The 16,626-nt window shown below is 45.1% G+C and overlaps 1 protein-coding gene across 1 annotated transcript; it reads right to left on the bottom strand.

Annotated features, from left to right (window-relative positions):
* Positions 1–360: 360 nt before the first annotated feature.
* LOC136442506 (titin-like) lies at positions 361–16,269 on the bottom strand. Its single transcript, XM_066439406.1, has 9 exons — positions 16,132–16,269; positions 13,727–13,786; positions 12,419–13,525; positions 11,893–12,033; positions 11,574–11,675; positions 2,634–11,163; positions 2,322–2,462; positions 1,545–1,678; positions 361–1,200 (listed from the first exon to the last, which is right to left on the bottom strand). The coding sequence occupies exons 2-9, from the start codon at positions 13,763–13,765 to the stop codon at positions 1,108–1,110; spliced, it is 10,287 nt and encodes a 3,428-aa protein (XP_066295503.1). The 5' UTR covers positions 13,766–13,786; positions 16,132–16,269; the 3' UTR covers positions 361–1,107.
* Between the last annotated feature and the right edge of the window lie 357 nt (positions 16,270–16,626).

Genomic DNA, 16,626 nt, shown 5'->3' with positions numbered 1-16,626 from the left:
GTTCGTTTGATGTATCGTCTATATCTATCACGGTGTGTTTTACGTAAAGAATATTGACGTACCCCTGGTCTATTCAGCACTTTCATCATTGAATTGTTTGCTCTGTCTATCACTAGGACTGTGCGTATGTCGGCTCGTAAGTTATTACGACATATATATACTGTGTTTTTGTATAACTCGTGGACTTGCATACACAGGAGATTGATAAGACTATTCTATGCACTTTTATGTGTCGAAATTATCAATGAATAGCTTTAACGATTTCAAAATCTGGGCCTATGATATTTGATCACTTTCCAAATGTTTGACGATGTAATGAAGCACGGGACGCCCAGTGAATTTGCTTAAGACACTGAAACATATATTCATCAACACTTTATTGATAAAACGTGCGTTGCAATACTTTCCGTACAATATTCCCCAAAGCATTGCATCCAGGTTTCTAGATATTACTATATTTTTGGCCAACTATGCAAATTTGCAAAAAGACAAACATGCTAAACTGAAGGCGTTCTTTTTTTGATTTCAACAGCTTGGTATAGAAAACTAGAGCAGCTCGCAATCGCTTACTTTGATATATAACATACACATCGCAAAGCTAAGTTTATTTCTACACTTTCTCAGACTCGATGAAATTATTTGTCTCCTTAAATCTATATTCCTTCTTCCGTTTCATAAATCCCCTCACCCTTGCTGGCTCTAACTGCCCAGTGTTCCTTTAGGATGTGGAATAACTAGGCGTATGTTGGCCTACTGGACAATTAAGATTATACAGACATTATACAATTGATTATAAACTAAAAGCAAAGTAACGTAAATAAACATTGTACATTTGACTCATTTGGTATTTTGCTGTTTCTTCAACATGTTTGTCAACCAAATCCATGATTATTCTACACTGAATCCCCTTACACCAATGATGAACGTATAACACGGGCTATGATCATAATGTATGTACATTGAATCGATCCTATGTCATCTGCAATTCCATTACAACAATTATAAGGCAGATGAACTCAAGCAAACTACGTTAAAATGTCCCTCCCACCGACTGCCTTGTGTACTGTACTGTACAAAGGTAACAGCTGCCTTTAGAGTCTTGATCACTCAGATATGTCCATTTTCTAGCGCTCGCTTTGCTCTCTTCTTGGCTTTGTACTTCTCGAACATTTTCAGTCGACCTGGGTCCAGTTTTCTCACCTGAATGGCACAAAGCAACAAGACAGAACTATCCGTTAAAATCAATCCTTGATTATGATGCACAGCATTTGTAACCTTGCCATGAAAAGTATAGAAAAACTTCCCATGGGAGAATGTTTGCTTTTTACGTGTTGGAGGGAGACAATCTTTTTTATTAGCATATAACTGTTTGTAAGTACATTTCCTACAGGTTGATGACTTCTCTACCTCTGGCTTCCATGACGACCCACCCCCCCCCCCCCCATCTCTATAATTAGTGGGTCCGTTGCTTTCATTAGGAATATATTGCTTCTGTTTTCGTCTGTCTGTTTTTCTGTAGAGTGATGTTAACTATTCCCACCTACCTGTGAACTATCGTAACTGGACCATGAATGCAGAGACGCGTTGTCGTCGTCCGAGTCGCCTTGGCCATTCCGGTTCAGCCAGCGGTCACTGATGGAGCTGGCCTGGCTGGAGCGCCTGCGTCTTTCAAGGTACCCTGCAAACGGCATCGTGTAGTGTTATGCTCCGGTCACATTTGCACCGGTGAACGTAGGTTCCCGGTGGTGAATTGCCGAATAAGGGGGGGGGGGGGCTCTCGGTGTTCTCACGATTAGCTTAAGGCGTCTATTTGTCTAAATGTCGATTTTAACTCCGAGTTAAAACGTCCCGGGACACGACCGTGACCCAAAATAGCCCGGTAGCCGCCCGAAAGTGCAATAAACTACCCGGCGGGGCTCCTTTTTTTTTCCGATTGTGACCGTGCAATGACAATAGTGGGAAATTTCAAAGCCCTGAGTGAAAGTCATAATTGAAAAGCTTAAAAGCTTACTATACTATGCTAAATAAACGCAAGTTCTCACTTCTTTTATATAAGTCCACACTGTTTGCAACTCGCCCCGTGCAGACATCTACTCGACTGACTGACTGACTGACTGACTGACTGATTGATTGATTGATTGATTGATTGATTGATTGATTGATTGATTGATTGACGTGCTAACTCGTGGATTCCCTCTAATTCGTCGGAAAATTCTTAGAAATCCATCCTTAGGAAAGCCAGTAAGCCCTATTCATATGTAGCAGAACTGATGGGGACATGCCGGTGTTGTAATGAACTTGTGTTTGATATATAAACTAACCTATCGAAAAAGGATCCTCAGAGTCACGTTGAGATGACCGCCTCCCTCGGGCTGAAGCATCGATACCCGGGGATGGAGGGCCCGGGTACACAGGCGGAGGAGGTGCGTATGCTTGAGATTCACGCCGCTGACTTTCATGTGCTGAAAATAGCGGAATGAATGAATGAATAAATAAAGGATAACCGTAATATGTTTGAGCTGAGAGGATGAAGACAGACAATATCTATGAAAAGCTTCACAAAGAGTTAACAAAGTCGAGATGTATAGGGCTGCGGAATGTGCACAAATACCCAAAAACAAAACGAAAAGTACCTTGGTAAGAATTGAGTGATGAATGTCGGTCTCCACCATCAGCAGGCGTCCAGTGCAGATTTTCAGCAATCTTTCTCGGATGGACGGTGTTATCCCGTGGTGGTGCAGAATGGTGACTCTGTGATGCCTGTTGACGATCGTTGTTATCGTTGACAAAGTAGTTATTTCTCACCCGGACTGGCACACCCAGACTGACGTAAGTCTTTTCCTCGGTCCTTCTACCGTCAGGAGATTTCTCTGCTACGGTCCAAGTTGCGGTGTTGTTGAAGTCGAACGGAACGAGATGCTGTGAAATAGCACCCCGTTCTGGTTGGAGTTGCTGGATCTTGTTCTGCCGACCAACCGTCCAGTGAACCAGTCGACCGAAGTCAAAGGCAAATGGCGGTCTATTGCTTCTTCCTTGTGGTCCGTGTTGTACTTTTGACTGTTGTCGGACCATCCGTGGCTGTTGGTATTGCTGTGACATATGTGTCTCTTGTACCATTCCCGGTCGATGTTGCTCTACGTAGATTGACTCTTGGCTGCTAGGAATCCTCTTGAAAAACATTTGAGGTTCCGGTGGTGGTATAGGACTCAGCTCACTGCCCTCTACGGACACAGTTGACCAGCCAGACCTTGGTTCACCATGATCCCCTAGCTCGTGCTTTCCTCCGGTGGTCATCTTGATGATTTTGTCGTAGTCAAAGTCATCCTCGCCCCTATCTGCCGCCGTGTCTGTGACTAACGAGTGTGTTGATGGCCACTGTCTAGTCGGATATCCAACTCTAGGAATGTTCCCAACTTTGAAATTGTCAGATTGCTGAACCTTAGGAGGCCGATAGACTGACCAAGCTTGTTGCCTTTGCCCACTGTATTCTTTGCCCATGAAGACTCCGTTGTATCCTTGAGCATCTATGCCATCTTCAGCTCCTTGGCTGAGCGGGTTGTACCTGATGATTCCCTGTTGCATGAGAGAGTCTAGCTCCCCTACAACCTGTATTTCAGCGGGTACCCAGTTACTGTGCAGGGTTGAAGAATCTGCTCTGTGGAACTCATCAGAAGTGACAACTTGTTGCATGGGCGCCCTTTGATTTACCGGAGAAAGGGGTCCGTCCGAGGATGGGCCTTCCGACGGAACAAGTCGCCACACAGACGTCCGGTGTTGCAGTGGAGGTAATTGCGCTTCTGGCGGACTTGCAGGGATTGTTTCTCGTCTTTCACCCATTCCGTGACTGTAAACATGCTGCGCGTGAGTCTTTCGGAAGACATCAACTGGGGTGTTGCTCTGCTGGAAGATGCCAGGTGGAAGTGGAGGAATAGCTGGAGTGATTTCTACTCTTTCCCCGATGACCCTCTCGGCAGGTGCTTGGTAACTCGCCACACTTTGGACTTGCACCTGCTGCAAAACGTCTTGAGGAATACGACCCATTCTGGCTGCGTCTGATGGAAGTGGTGGGATGACACTGACAATTTCAGTCTTCATCACTGGTGTTTCTTGTATATCCGTTTTGATTCTCTTCGGGTAGCCTGCCCGCACCCCGTGGACAGCTATAACGCGATCTTGGTGAAGATCTCGGATCGGTGTAGTATGTACTTCAAGAGGCTGCCATCTAACATCCCTCACTCTTACCAAAGCTGTGGTTCGCCTTCGCGGGGCAGGAACAACATACCTATAGCGTTCAGAAGGAAGCGTGGTCGACCTTGCCTTTGCTGATGAGGCCGGTTGAATGGCTCTCACATACTGCTCTCTGGTGCCGATAACTTGCTCTCTCCCCAGCCGTTGGATGCGATAGGACTCTGCACGAGCTTTGTCTAATCGCAAATGTGGCAAGGAAGATTCTCGTGCTCTTTCAGAAGAAGATGGTTTTATCAAATAGACATGTTGCTCTTTGGAAGTAATGACATCCTCTTTAGCCAGCTGATGAACTCTGTAAGTGTCGGCGCGAGCACGGTCCATTATTTCGAGAGGGAGATTGGACTCTCTTGCTCTGAAAGTATCGTGAGATCTGAAGGAACCAACTCTGTGTTCCGCAAAGTCGTCTGTGTCTTCCCTGGCTAGTTGGTGAACCCTATAGGATTCTATTCTAGCACGGTCCATTTCCAGATGAGGGAGGTTGGATTCCCGTGCCTTGTCAGTTTCATCAGATGACAATCCGTGAACACTGTCGTCATCAAAGTCGTCCGTGTCTTCCCTGGCCAGCTGCTGAATTCTGTAGGATTCTATTCTAGCACGATCCATTTCCAGATGAGGGAGGTTAGATTCCCGTGCCTTGTCAGTTTCATCAGATGCCAATCCGTGAACACTGTCGTCATCAAAGTCGTCCGTGTCTTCCCTGGCCAGCTGCTGAATTCTGTAGGATTCGATTCTAGCACGATCCATTTCCAGATGAGGGAGGTTCGATTCTTGTGCCATGTCAGACACATCAGATGCCAATCCGTGAACACTGTCGTCATCAAAGTCGTCCGTGTCTTCCCTGGCCAGCTGCTGGATCCTGTTGGCTTCCGCTTGAGCACGGCTCATTTCCGGGTGTGGGAGTGAAGATACGTTTGCAGTGTCACCCGTCGATGTCGGAGGAATGGTGTGAACATAGTGCTCTTTGGTAACAAGAGAGTGTTCTTCTGGGAATCGCTCCATTCTGGAGGACGCTATGTGTGCCTGGTCCATCTGTAGACGAGGAAGAGTGGATGTGTGCGCTGTGTCAGATGCTGACTCCGGCGCGATGGTGTTGACATATTGCTCCTTCATATATATACTGTGCTCCTCAGGTGACAGCTCGGTTCGAGAGGCGACGGCAGAAGCTTGGCTCATCTGGGGGCTAGGCAACGTACTCAATTCTGCACCATCTTCCTCGTAAGGTGGAATAATGTAGATGTATTCTTCTCTGGCATCTATGACTCCTTCATCCCCAAAGTGTTGTGCTTTCATAATCTCTGTCGTAGATGACGTTACGTTTTCTAATCGCTGTGTGGGCACTGCAATGATCTGTGCACTTTCTCCAGTCAGCTTCGGGGGTATGGTAGTCACAGTCTGCTCTTTTAGCTCGATAACGCCCTCTTCCGACTGGTAAAGAGGGGCAGAACTCTGCAGAGAATGATGCTCGGCTTCAAGGTAGAGTTCCTCTGGCAGCTTGAACTCCTCTGCTTCTTCCGGAGACATCGGAGCGATGTCAGAGATAATCTCCAACCCAACTTCCTCAACTTTCCCCTCCTCTGCTTCCAACGTGTCCATGTTGAGAATGGACTCCTGAACCAAGGCTTTCCATACCTCTAGCGCCTCTTCCTCACTCATTGTTGCTGAAGTTTTGAACGGCTCTGCAAACACTTCAAATTCTCCAGTTTCAACATTGGAGACGTTTTCGTCTCCGTAGTATATCATTGGTGCTTTGTGAATGTCCACAACATTTGCTTCTGCTGTGTGTACTGGGTCTTGAAATACGATTTCTCCGTCCTCGCGTTGATATGCGGCGTCTGGGATTTCATAAACAGTACCCGTGTCCACATCTTTGAGAGTATTTTCAACTGGCTGTTTGAAAAGAGCTCGGGGAACTGGAGCAAGTTCAAGGTCTGGAGCGGTAAATTGCTGCTCTTCCTCGTGAAACTCCAACTTAGGAAGGTCCAATTTCGCCACCTTCTGGTCTACAACTTCCACCTTGCCAAAGGTCACCAATTCTGTCATGTCTTCATTTGCGGTATTCATTAAATATGTGAGTACCTCACCGAGTTCGCCTAGCTCTAGCTCTTCGTCTTGTTCTTTTGCAAACTTGATGTCCATGAGGAATGTCCGTATCTGACTGCTGATAACAGTTTCCTGTTTTTCTTTCGGCACCTCTTTAGCCTCCACTGTATTTTGCACTATTTCGGGTATCTCCTCTGTTTCCTCCAACGGCTGGTCCAGTACCTTTTCCTTTAATCGAAACCTGCGTCTCGGAGGGGGTTCAACGGATCTCTGTACTTGGCTGACCTCACTTGCTATGACAGGAGCTGCCTCCGGGGCAAACTGCACGCTTGGTTGTTTTATATCTGCCTTAGATAACTGTCCAAGGGCAACAGTTGGTTTGGCCTTTGTCAGTTTCATCTCCTCGAACATCGTTTCCTCGCCCTTCTCCCACGTTGGTGCCTCTTCTTCTTGTGCTTCGTGGATCGGTAATGGATTGAGAATTGCATCCTGTTGAGAAACGTACAAAGGACTGGATATCTCTTGTAATGGCTCCACATCTATTGTTGCTCTCTCCACAACAAATGGTTCAACGCCTTCGTTCGTCTTGTCGAGCTCAAGATCGATCTTATCTTCTGTTGGCGTGATTAGGTTGACAGATGTCTTCTGTAGCCCAACTTCCACATTTGGAGTGGATTCATCGGGGATGGCATTGAACACGGGTGAGTCATATTGAAGCGCTTGAAATTTGTCATCAATCTGGAAAACATCTGTGGACACTGAGTTCTGCTCTCCCTTGTGATACTGCGGACTTTCTGTCTTCTGGAGGGCAACATTGTCCACCTTACATTCAGTTCGTTCTATCAGCATGTACTTCGGCTCCTGCACGGTAAATCCATCAAATGTTCCTGTACTTTCTTCAGGAACTTCTTCCTTTGCTACGTCTTCATGTAGATATTCTGCTTGGGCTGATTCTGTCTTCTCTGATATCGGTGTAAAAAGCACCTGGTCTACCGGGATCTGTTCTCCAGTTTCGTAGTCAACACCTTTAATGTTTCTTACTTCCCCTATTTCTAGTTCCACTCCACTCTCAGTTGCTTCGTAACGAGGATGAGATGACTTCGAAAGTGTTGCCTCGGTTTTTTGAAGTTCCACATTGATCTGATTGACATCTACCTTGTCCCATGGAATGGGGGGTTCTCCCTTCCTTGTCTGCTCGGGAGGTGCCAGCGTCTCATTTTGCACAGCGTGGAGGAATGTTGGTGCAGCGGCTTGGGTCTCCTCTGTGTTTGCCATGAACTGCTGCACGGCTACGGTAGACACGGTGCAGGCGTCAAACTCATACGGGTCGATGGCAGGGCCAACTTTCTCTTCCTCAAATGTGGTCAGATCCAACTCGGCGTGAAGGTACTCTGCATCAGAGGAGGACGACAAATTTGTCTGGTGCTCCAAAATCTCTTGCTTTGCCTCCTCCTTGTTTGCTTTTTCATATTCCTGTACCTTGACTGTACCGACTTCCTCTGACTCGATTTTAAAGTCGGCTTCTGTAGCACGATGTATGGGCACATTGGCAAACACTGCCTCCTCTTTCACCATGTGGTTGGGGATAATTGGGATACTTGTTATTTCTAGGTGCTCGTATGTGAAGGCAGGTAATGCAGAATCAACACTTTCCTCATCGAGTGTTGTTGTGTCTGATTTCGCTTGATGGTACTTCGCGTCAGAGGAAAATGCCGTACTGGTGTCGTGTTTTTGTACTTCATCCATCAGTTCTTCATAGCTTGCATGTTCGTACTCCAGACTTTCGATGGTACCACTGATTTGCTCTGACATATTTTCAGCCTTGTTTTCTGTGACACGATGTATTGGAACACCAACAGACACTGACTCTTCCTTTACCATGTGTTCGGGAACTAAGGGGATGCTTATGGCCTGAGCCTGCTCATAACCTACTGCAGCTATTTCAGACTCAACCGTATCCACCTGGAGTGTTGCCGTGCCATCTTCGGCGTGAAGATACGTAGCAGCAGAGGCAAGTGTCGTGTCTGTGTGGTGCTTCAGAACCTCCTGCTTGACTCCTTCGTTGTTTGCATGCTCGTACTCCAGACTTTTGATCTTACCACTTATCTTCTCTGAAATATCTTCAACCTTTTTTTCCGTGACCCGATGTATTGGAACGCCAACGGACACAGAGTCTTTCTTCACCATATGGAAGGGTGTCTTTTGTATGTCTGCTGCTTGTAGTTTTTGGAACTCCAATGGAACCATTTTCTTTAGACTCGTCTTTGGTAACAGCTGTAGCTCCAGCTTGCTCTCATTTGCCTCCAAAAACTTTGGAAGCTGACTCCTTTCCTTAAATGACAAGGCCTGTGATAGTGATAATTGATTTATTAGTTCCACTGCAGCCTTCGAGTACCTTATTTGCTGTACATTGTCGTCTGTCTCCTCCACGTCAAGCTTTATTCCTGTTTCCTTCACCTTGTGATACTCTATTTCAGTCTTGACTTTGTCTGATTTTGCTCGGAAACTGGATTGGTCGGCTGTTTCTTGTGCCGCTTTGTGCCATTTGATGGGAGTAAGTTGTGAGATTTTCTCTGGAACGATTTTAAGGTCTACTCTGCCTTCTGTTACCTGAAGGTATCGCGGGTTTTCACTCCTTTCTTTAGAGGCATGGACCCTTGTTGTGTCGAGCTTCTTGGTGAGTTCTGTCGCTGCTTTCAAATAGTCAAGTTTTTTAATGTTCGGCTTGACTTCCTCCAACGTAAGATATGCTTTCTCCACATTCCCTTTGTAATATTCTATCTGTGTGCTGACCATGGAAGACTTTGTCTTGAAAACCTGTTGATCTGTTTTTGTTTCCGCTGCCTGGTGCCATGTAATGGGCGAAAGCCCAGAAACGTTTGATTCAGAAACCAACCGTAACTTAACCTCTCCTTCATCTGCTTTGTAAAAGCATGGAGATTCGCTGGGAATTCGACCAATGAAAGCCTCGTGGACTTCTTTTTTCGTACTTATGTAGCAAGGTCTCTCATAAACAATACGAGGGACAACCCCTTCTAGCTCATCGAGAGTCATCTTGGCTGTTTTCTCTTCAGCTTTTTCAAAACTTGGGTCTTCACTCTTTAATCTTGTTTCTGTTGCCCTGTTCTTCGGTACATCTAAGTATTCGGAATTCAGATTGTGGTACTCGAATGTTTCAAAGAATTCTTCAACATCCTCAGCTGCAGCAAAAGAGCTCCTCTCAATCCCTTTGTGAAACGTCGGATCTTGGGCCTTGGTGAATGTCTGGTGTGCCTTATACTGGTCTGATGCGACAACAGAATACTGTGGCTCAACATAAACAATTACCGACCACTTCATAGCTGCCCCAGCCTCCACTATCGGTTGGATGGCCATTCCTTCCACTGCCTCCAAATATCGTGGAGCTACAGTCGTCACCATTGTCGTGAAAGCTTTACTTACTTTCACATCTAGTTCTTTATAAGAAGGTGTCTCATACTCTATGCTTGGGACCCTTTCCTTTACTTCCTGGAGTGATTCCTTAACCTCTTCCATCTTAGGTTTATGGTATGTCGGCTCAAGACTCCTGACAGTCGTTCCCACGGCCCTGTCGTTAAGGCCGTCTAAGTTCTTAGACTTTAAGTTGAGATATTCGAAGCTCTCCAGTTTGTCATTGATCTCCTCTGGCGATACGAACGTCTTCGCTTCAACTGCCTTGTGGTAGGTTGGATCCTGGCTCGTGGTGAGTTTCTCCTTCGTCTGAAAACGCTGCTGGGTTACCACGTTGTACTCTAACGTGGAGTACCTGACGTCGGGGATGTTCCTATCTTCTTGAGCACTTTCTACGGGAGTCACTGTTTCCATCTCGACTACTTCTAGGAACTGTGGAGTTTCGCTCGTGACAATCCCCGAGGACGCTTTATTTTGTTCCACTAACAGCGTTTCGTGGGAAGACATCTCATATGCAAGACTTGGGATTAAGTCCGTCCGCTCATTGAAGGATTGCTTGATTTCTCCAACATCAGCTTTATGGTATGTTGGGTCCAGACTTCTAACTGTCACTTTTGCAGCCTTGTTGACTGTGACGTCAACGTTCTTGGGAACTAAGTTCTGGTACTCAAAGCTCTCCAGGTTTCCTGATGTCTTGATCTCTTCTGATGACAGAAAGATGCTGCCTTCAACTCCCTTGTGGTACTCTGCGTCCTGACTTGTCATGAACTTCTCCTTCGTCTGAAACCGCTGTTGTGTTACGACGTCGTATACCACTGTGGTGTAATCTGTGCTTGGAATGTCGAAGTCTTCTCGTGTACTTTCTACCGGAACCACTGCTTCCATCTGCATTGCCTCCAGGTACACTGGACTTTCGCTTAGCACTTGTCTTGCATTTGCGTCTAACCTATCCTGTCTCATTGATTCGTAGCATGGCTTTGTGTAGACGAGGCCAGGGATTACATCACTTACCCCCTCTAGCGATGTTCTCAACTCTTCTTCTGCAGCTCTGTTGTAAGTCGGATCCTCGCTTCTCGAGACTGACTGCTCTGCTCGGTTACGTTCAATTTCTACGTACTCGCCAAATTCGCGATGATAGTCTATGTTTTCGTCCAGATCTTTAGTTTCCTCCATTGGCATGTAGTCGCTCCTCAGAATACCTTGAAGGAAGGACGGATCTTCTGTTGTTACCGTCTCTATCTTTGCCATGTGCATTTCGTCAATACCGGATGACACTAGTGTTGCTTGGTACATGCGTACCCCTGGGACCTCCGGCCGTACACCCATGTATTCCTCCCCAACGCCATAAATGATTTGCTTGAGTTTCCTGACCTCGTGTGTCGGTGTGGTCTCAACGCCTGAATCTGTCTCCTCCATTGCTTCCAACACCCGTGATATTTTCTTAACCTACAGGGATAGATGGTGTCAAACAGAACGCTCCTTCGCCAAGCTTCAAGACATTGTGACATTACAACTCAAGAGGGAATTACCATTGTACTTAAGTCACAGCTGTTATACATTATTTATACCTTGACATTATGAGCGAGGCGCCCCCGCAACTTACATCAGTCAGGGGACAAGCAGGTCAACAATCTGATATTTTTGTAGGTTTCCAAGTTAAAGCAATACACGTCTTGAAGGCAAAACGCAATGTATAAGAATTACAACTGTAGAAGAATCAGGACAGTATGATAATAAATGTTGATTGTTAAGCGCCATATTGCATTACATCATTGACCAGCCCTGCAGTCTTGAGTCACTGGTGTATTCTTAATCTTATCTCACCATTATGTCACAGAAACAAACACATTCCATACCTCCTGCACTTTCTTCTTCCACTTGATAGTCGGAGGAATTCTCTGTCTGACCTTGAACGGTCCTCTGATGGTGATCCTCATGCCCGGGCCTTTGATCTGCTCCTGTTGGGTACACACACATAACCTGTAGTTCCAATCACCTTCTAATCAAGTAGGCATCTATTTATCTGTTTGAAATCTTACCTTTATACAAATATCAAAGATGTGTGCAATGAAAATACATTCGGATTGAAAATAGCTTTTTTAGATATTCTTCCCTCGTGTTCAAAAAGAAAGCTATTATATTCAAATGCAAACATAGAACATGTGAAATGATTACCTCGACTTTTTCCTCTTTAACCACTTCTTCTTTCACAACCTCTCTCATCGCACTGCGTGACCTGGCATACGCTGCCACCTCTAAACTTGCTCTGATATCCTCCACTTCGATGATCTCGTCTTCGTATATCCAGAGCCTTAGCTGCAGTTAAAAGTATGATAGTCAACGCAAGATTCAAATGAGACCCCAGGCAGGGATAATCATTTTCCAACTCTGGCATCAGCCTAATTGGTCAATGAAGTCAAACTACAAAATCATGATAAATGCCTTTTCAGTGGTTATTCCCATGGTCACCCCTTATGTGCATATCTATATCTGAGGTTAGTTTGATATATGACTGAATTATATCTGATATCATACATCCAATGGTTAGTTCCCTTCTATGGTAACTTTTTAACTGATCAGTTTTGTACATGTAAGCAAAATGTATGTCAAACACACTTCTATCATCTGAGTCTCTAATAAGTATTCCTTCTTGTTGGTAGAGAAATGTTATTGTCAGACGGTTCAACGCAACGCTACTCACCCATCGGCCATCTTTGTAGAACCATTCTTCCTCATGGACGATCTTTTTGCCGTCTTCGGTGTAGCGGCTGCATCCATTGGTCAGTGATCCATCGCCGAAGTTGGTAAGGGATCTGTCGCCAAAGTCGGTCTGTGATCTTTGGCCGACATCGGTCAGGGATCTGTCGCCAAAGTCGGTCTGTGATCTTTGGCCGACATTGGTCAGGGATCTGTCGCCAAAGTCGGTCTGTGATCTTTGGCCGACATCGGTCAGGGATCTGTCGCCAAAGTCGGTCTGTGATCTTTGGCCGACATCGGTCAGGGATCTGTCGCCAAAGTCGGTCTGTGATCTTTGGCCGACATCGGCCAGGGATCTTTGGCCGAAGTCGGTCTGTGATCTTTGGCCGACATCGGCCAGGGATCTTTGGCCGAAGTGGGTCTGTGATGTTTGGCTGAAGTCGGTCTTTGATCTCAGGCTGAAGTGGGTCTGTGATGTTTGGCTGAAGTCGGTCTGTGATCTCAGGCTTAAGTCGGTCTGTGATCTCAGGCTGAAGTCGGTCTGTGATCTTTGGCCGTAGTCGGTCAGCGCCCTTTGGTCTAAATCGGTCTGTGATCGTTGGCTGAAGTCAGTCTGTGATCTCAGGCTGAAGTCGGTCTGTGATTTCTGGCTGAAGTCAGTCTGTGATCTTTGGCTGAAGTCGGTCTGTGATCTTTGGCTGAAGTCGGTCTGTGATCTTTGACTGAAGTCGGTCTGTGATCTTTGACTGAAGTCGGTCTGTGATCTTTGACTAAAGTCGGTCTGTGATCTCAGGCTGAAGTCGGTCTGTGATTCTTGGCCGAAGTCGGTCTGTGATCTTTGACTGAAGTCGGTCTGTGATCTCAGGCTGAAGTCGGTCTGTGTTCTTTGGCCGAAGTCGGCCAGTGGTCTGTCTCCTAAGTCCGTCGTTGGGTTTTGGTCGAAAGCGCGCAGCGGATTTTGGTCGAAACCGGTCGGTACCGATGGTCTTTGGCCGAAGTCGGCCATTGGTTCGTTGCCGAAGTCGACCAATGGTTTCTCCCCAAAGTCGATCAGTGGACTGTCCTCATTCATCCAGCCTTGAACCTTGGACTGAACCCCATCCTCGGTTTGCTGTGAAGATGTAAACGGAATATTACCAGGTGAATAACTTATGTTTGCCCTGAAACTGACGCATTTATCATGAAGGCTTTAAAAGTTTTCAGTTCTGATGGACTTCAATTTGATATTCAAGCACAGACGCAACAATAACTTAAATAATAATATCATTAATTTAAACATGTTAGAAATAGTTTGAAGTAAAATTTGACTTACGTGTTGTTCTATAAGAAGATCGTCATTGTCCTGCCACATCTTGATTTCTTCTGTTTAAGTCTATTGTGTGGAACACGGAAAAACATAAGTCAGTGACCTGATTGGGGTGACTTTATACCAAGATTGCCATACTGTTTCACTGAACACAACAAAATATATTTCACACACAATTACGGTTGTACAAAACCCACACACGTCATGATTGTGCCTACATATTTCGAGTATAAAAGAAAGGAAGGCAATCAGGTGTGTCAGAATTCAGCCCCTACTTAAGCGACCTCTGGTAGAACATACAGACACTGCATTACAGAAAAACACGCAAACATACGCACACACACGCGCGCACGCACACACACACGCACGCACTCACTGACACACACACGCATACACACGCACGCACGCACGCACTGACACACACACACACGCACATAGAGAGAGACGAGAGAGACGATACCACACTCAATTGTGTTGAAGTAACTCGTACCCGCAAACAAACAGTCCAACTGAAAGACCAGATACTTTAACGTTGACTCTGCGTTACGAATACTGAGCGAATGCAGTAGAGCATGATAACACAGTCCTACCCATGACAAAGTGGCATTCAATATGGCGTATCTTTTGCCGATGAGTCATTGTCAGCCATGGCGAAATGAACCAAAATAAAACGATAGCGTACTACTTCTACTTCAGACATACTCAAAGCATAGCCTGTCCCATTGTTGTAATGCTGTCAGGAATGTAGGTTTGTACAAAGCACTAAGCCTCCGGCTTTAGATTGCATTCTACACAAGAGATAGCTTGGTGACAATTTTACGCCTCCATTGATAACACGATAGGGGGCAAAAATAACCCTCTTGTCATGTCAAAGATTTCCGAATAGAATCACCGTGAAAAGCTATGTCTAGTAAAGATCCTACTGAAACAACTTCAAGCTAGACAGACTGCAATCTAAACAATTACAAACAGATCGTCATGCAATCGATGTTTTGAAACCTTCGAATCATTTCTAATAAACATGGACCGATGTTTTGAAACCTTCGAATTATTTCTGATAGTCAAGGGGATAGGTGTTATTCACTCCCGATGCACAATATTCTTGTGTATATTTGGTCATGACTTATGTGTATGAGTGTATGAGTCACTACGGAAAAATCACATGTATGTGAGGATTGCAGGAAGTCATGACACTTTGATAATTGTCAAAATCTGAATCTTACACAAAGTTGTAAACACGTTATGACTGACAGAGGTCAGAAGCCACACGGTAGGTATGTGACCACGCCTGTGGGAATAAGTGCACACCCTGTGATTTAATCCACCTGAACAACTAACCATTGTCCGGATTCTAATCCAAGGCCCAGGGACCGACCAGAATACAACATGTTAGATAAATAGATCAAATCAAATCGTCAAGATACGGAGAAAATGAGGACGTAACTTATCACTTCTTTTACAAAGTCGACTTTGAAATCAATAAGAAATGAAAGGAATAAAAAACGTCAGAAGTGTTAGCAAAATAAGGTATTTCTGGATACTATCCCACCCAACCCCGACAAACTCCTTTAATGTAATTTACCCCTCCCTATATGAAGTGTCACCTCATGTCAAAAAAATACACTTCCTCTCGGTAAACGCCACCCTGATTTAGTAAACATTCATAAACAAATGTGTATGTAAACTTAATAAAATATAAACCTAGATAACCTGCTATAGCTATCTGAAATATTCCTTAAACATATATTGGGACATTATATAAAAAATGTAAACGGAAGTTTTGTCATCAGAGGATGTTTGCTAGACAGACCAAACCAGGTGTGCTGAAGAACGGAATGAATAGATACACGATATGTGCATCCTATGCTTTGTTAGGAAACCTTTGTTAGGTTGGTGACTGTCTGATAAAATCTGGGTCATCACCTAAGCTATGATGATATCTGTATAAAAGCTATTTCTATATACAGGTACAGGGTTGGCAATTTGTCTCAAATACACACAGAACTGCCGGTATCTGCAACTTTGCAAAATACTGGTAATTGTCGTTCTAGGTATCTTTAACGATGTATTGAGATGATTCAAACCAGCATTTTCTGTAAATACTGTATCACGCTCTAGTGTATCATTTCGCTATTGTTCAAGCGTCCATTTATTACAGAATAACCTGTGTTGGCCATTTACGGCACACATTCACGACACGCAAAATATACAAATGTAGATGTTACATGCTGAGTTGAGCGTAATACCATACAGTTGTACGGGCCTATTCCAGTTGTGAGGCAAACAAAAATAGGAGGGCACACCTCCAAGTGTTTAGACCCATCACTTGGCAAAACTGCCCAAACAACACTACCCAATCCTTACTTAAAGAACGTAGGTCTCGAATGCCCCGAGGAAAGATAGGTACTCACCAGGTTAGTCAGTGACAGACGGTCAGAGCCATCGGTGGAAAAGGTCCAAAGACTGCATCCTTATTCCGAGCATGGTACCTGGAGATGCCACCCTCAGATACGACTGCGATAAAATGGCGGTCCGGACGAACAGTCTAGTTCACAGGCAGTTCAACCGGCTCATTTGAATATTCCAAACCTCTGAGTAACCTTCGCATCACTTGACCTATCATCATCGCCAAGTCACCTGGAATCAATGACAACTTCGATGGAACCTGATTGGTTGAACAAGCCAATGGGTGCGTCTTAGAGGTTAAAACAGTACCAGGTTAAATCACGTGATTTTCTTTAAAAATATATAGCCATGCTGAATACGACAAACAAGATCTTCGTGATTATTTCTGACGTTTGCCGAACCAAAGAATCGTTACAAAAGACGGCGGATCGGAAGGCTTCGTCCTTGGCAGGAAGGATTTTAAGTCTTACTGGATTACTACCTTAAAAGGTGACAACGAC

This window comes from Branchiostoma lanceolatum, chromosome 1 (genome assembly GCF_035083965.1).
Source record: "Branchiostoma lanceolatum isolate klBraLanc5 chromosome 1, klBraLanc5.hap2, whole genome shotgun sequence".
Taxonomy (NCBI): Eukaryota; Metazoa; Chordata; class Leptocardii; order Amphioxiformes; family Branchiostomatidae; genus Branchiostoma; species Branchiostoma lanceolatum.
Note: the sequence above shows the minus strand (reverse complement) of the source record. Positions and strands in the feature narration are given on the sequence as shown.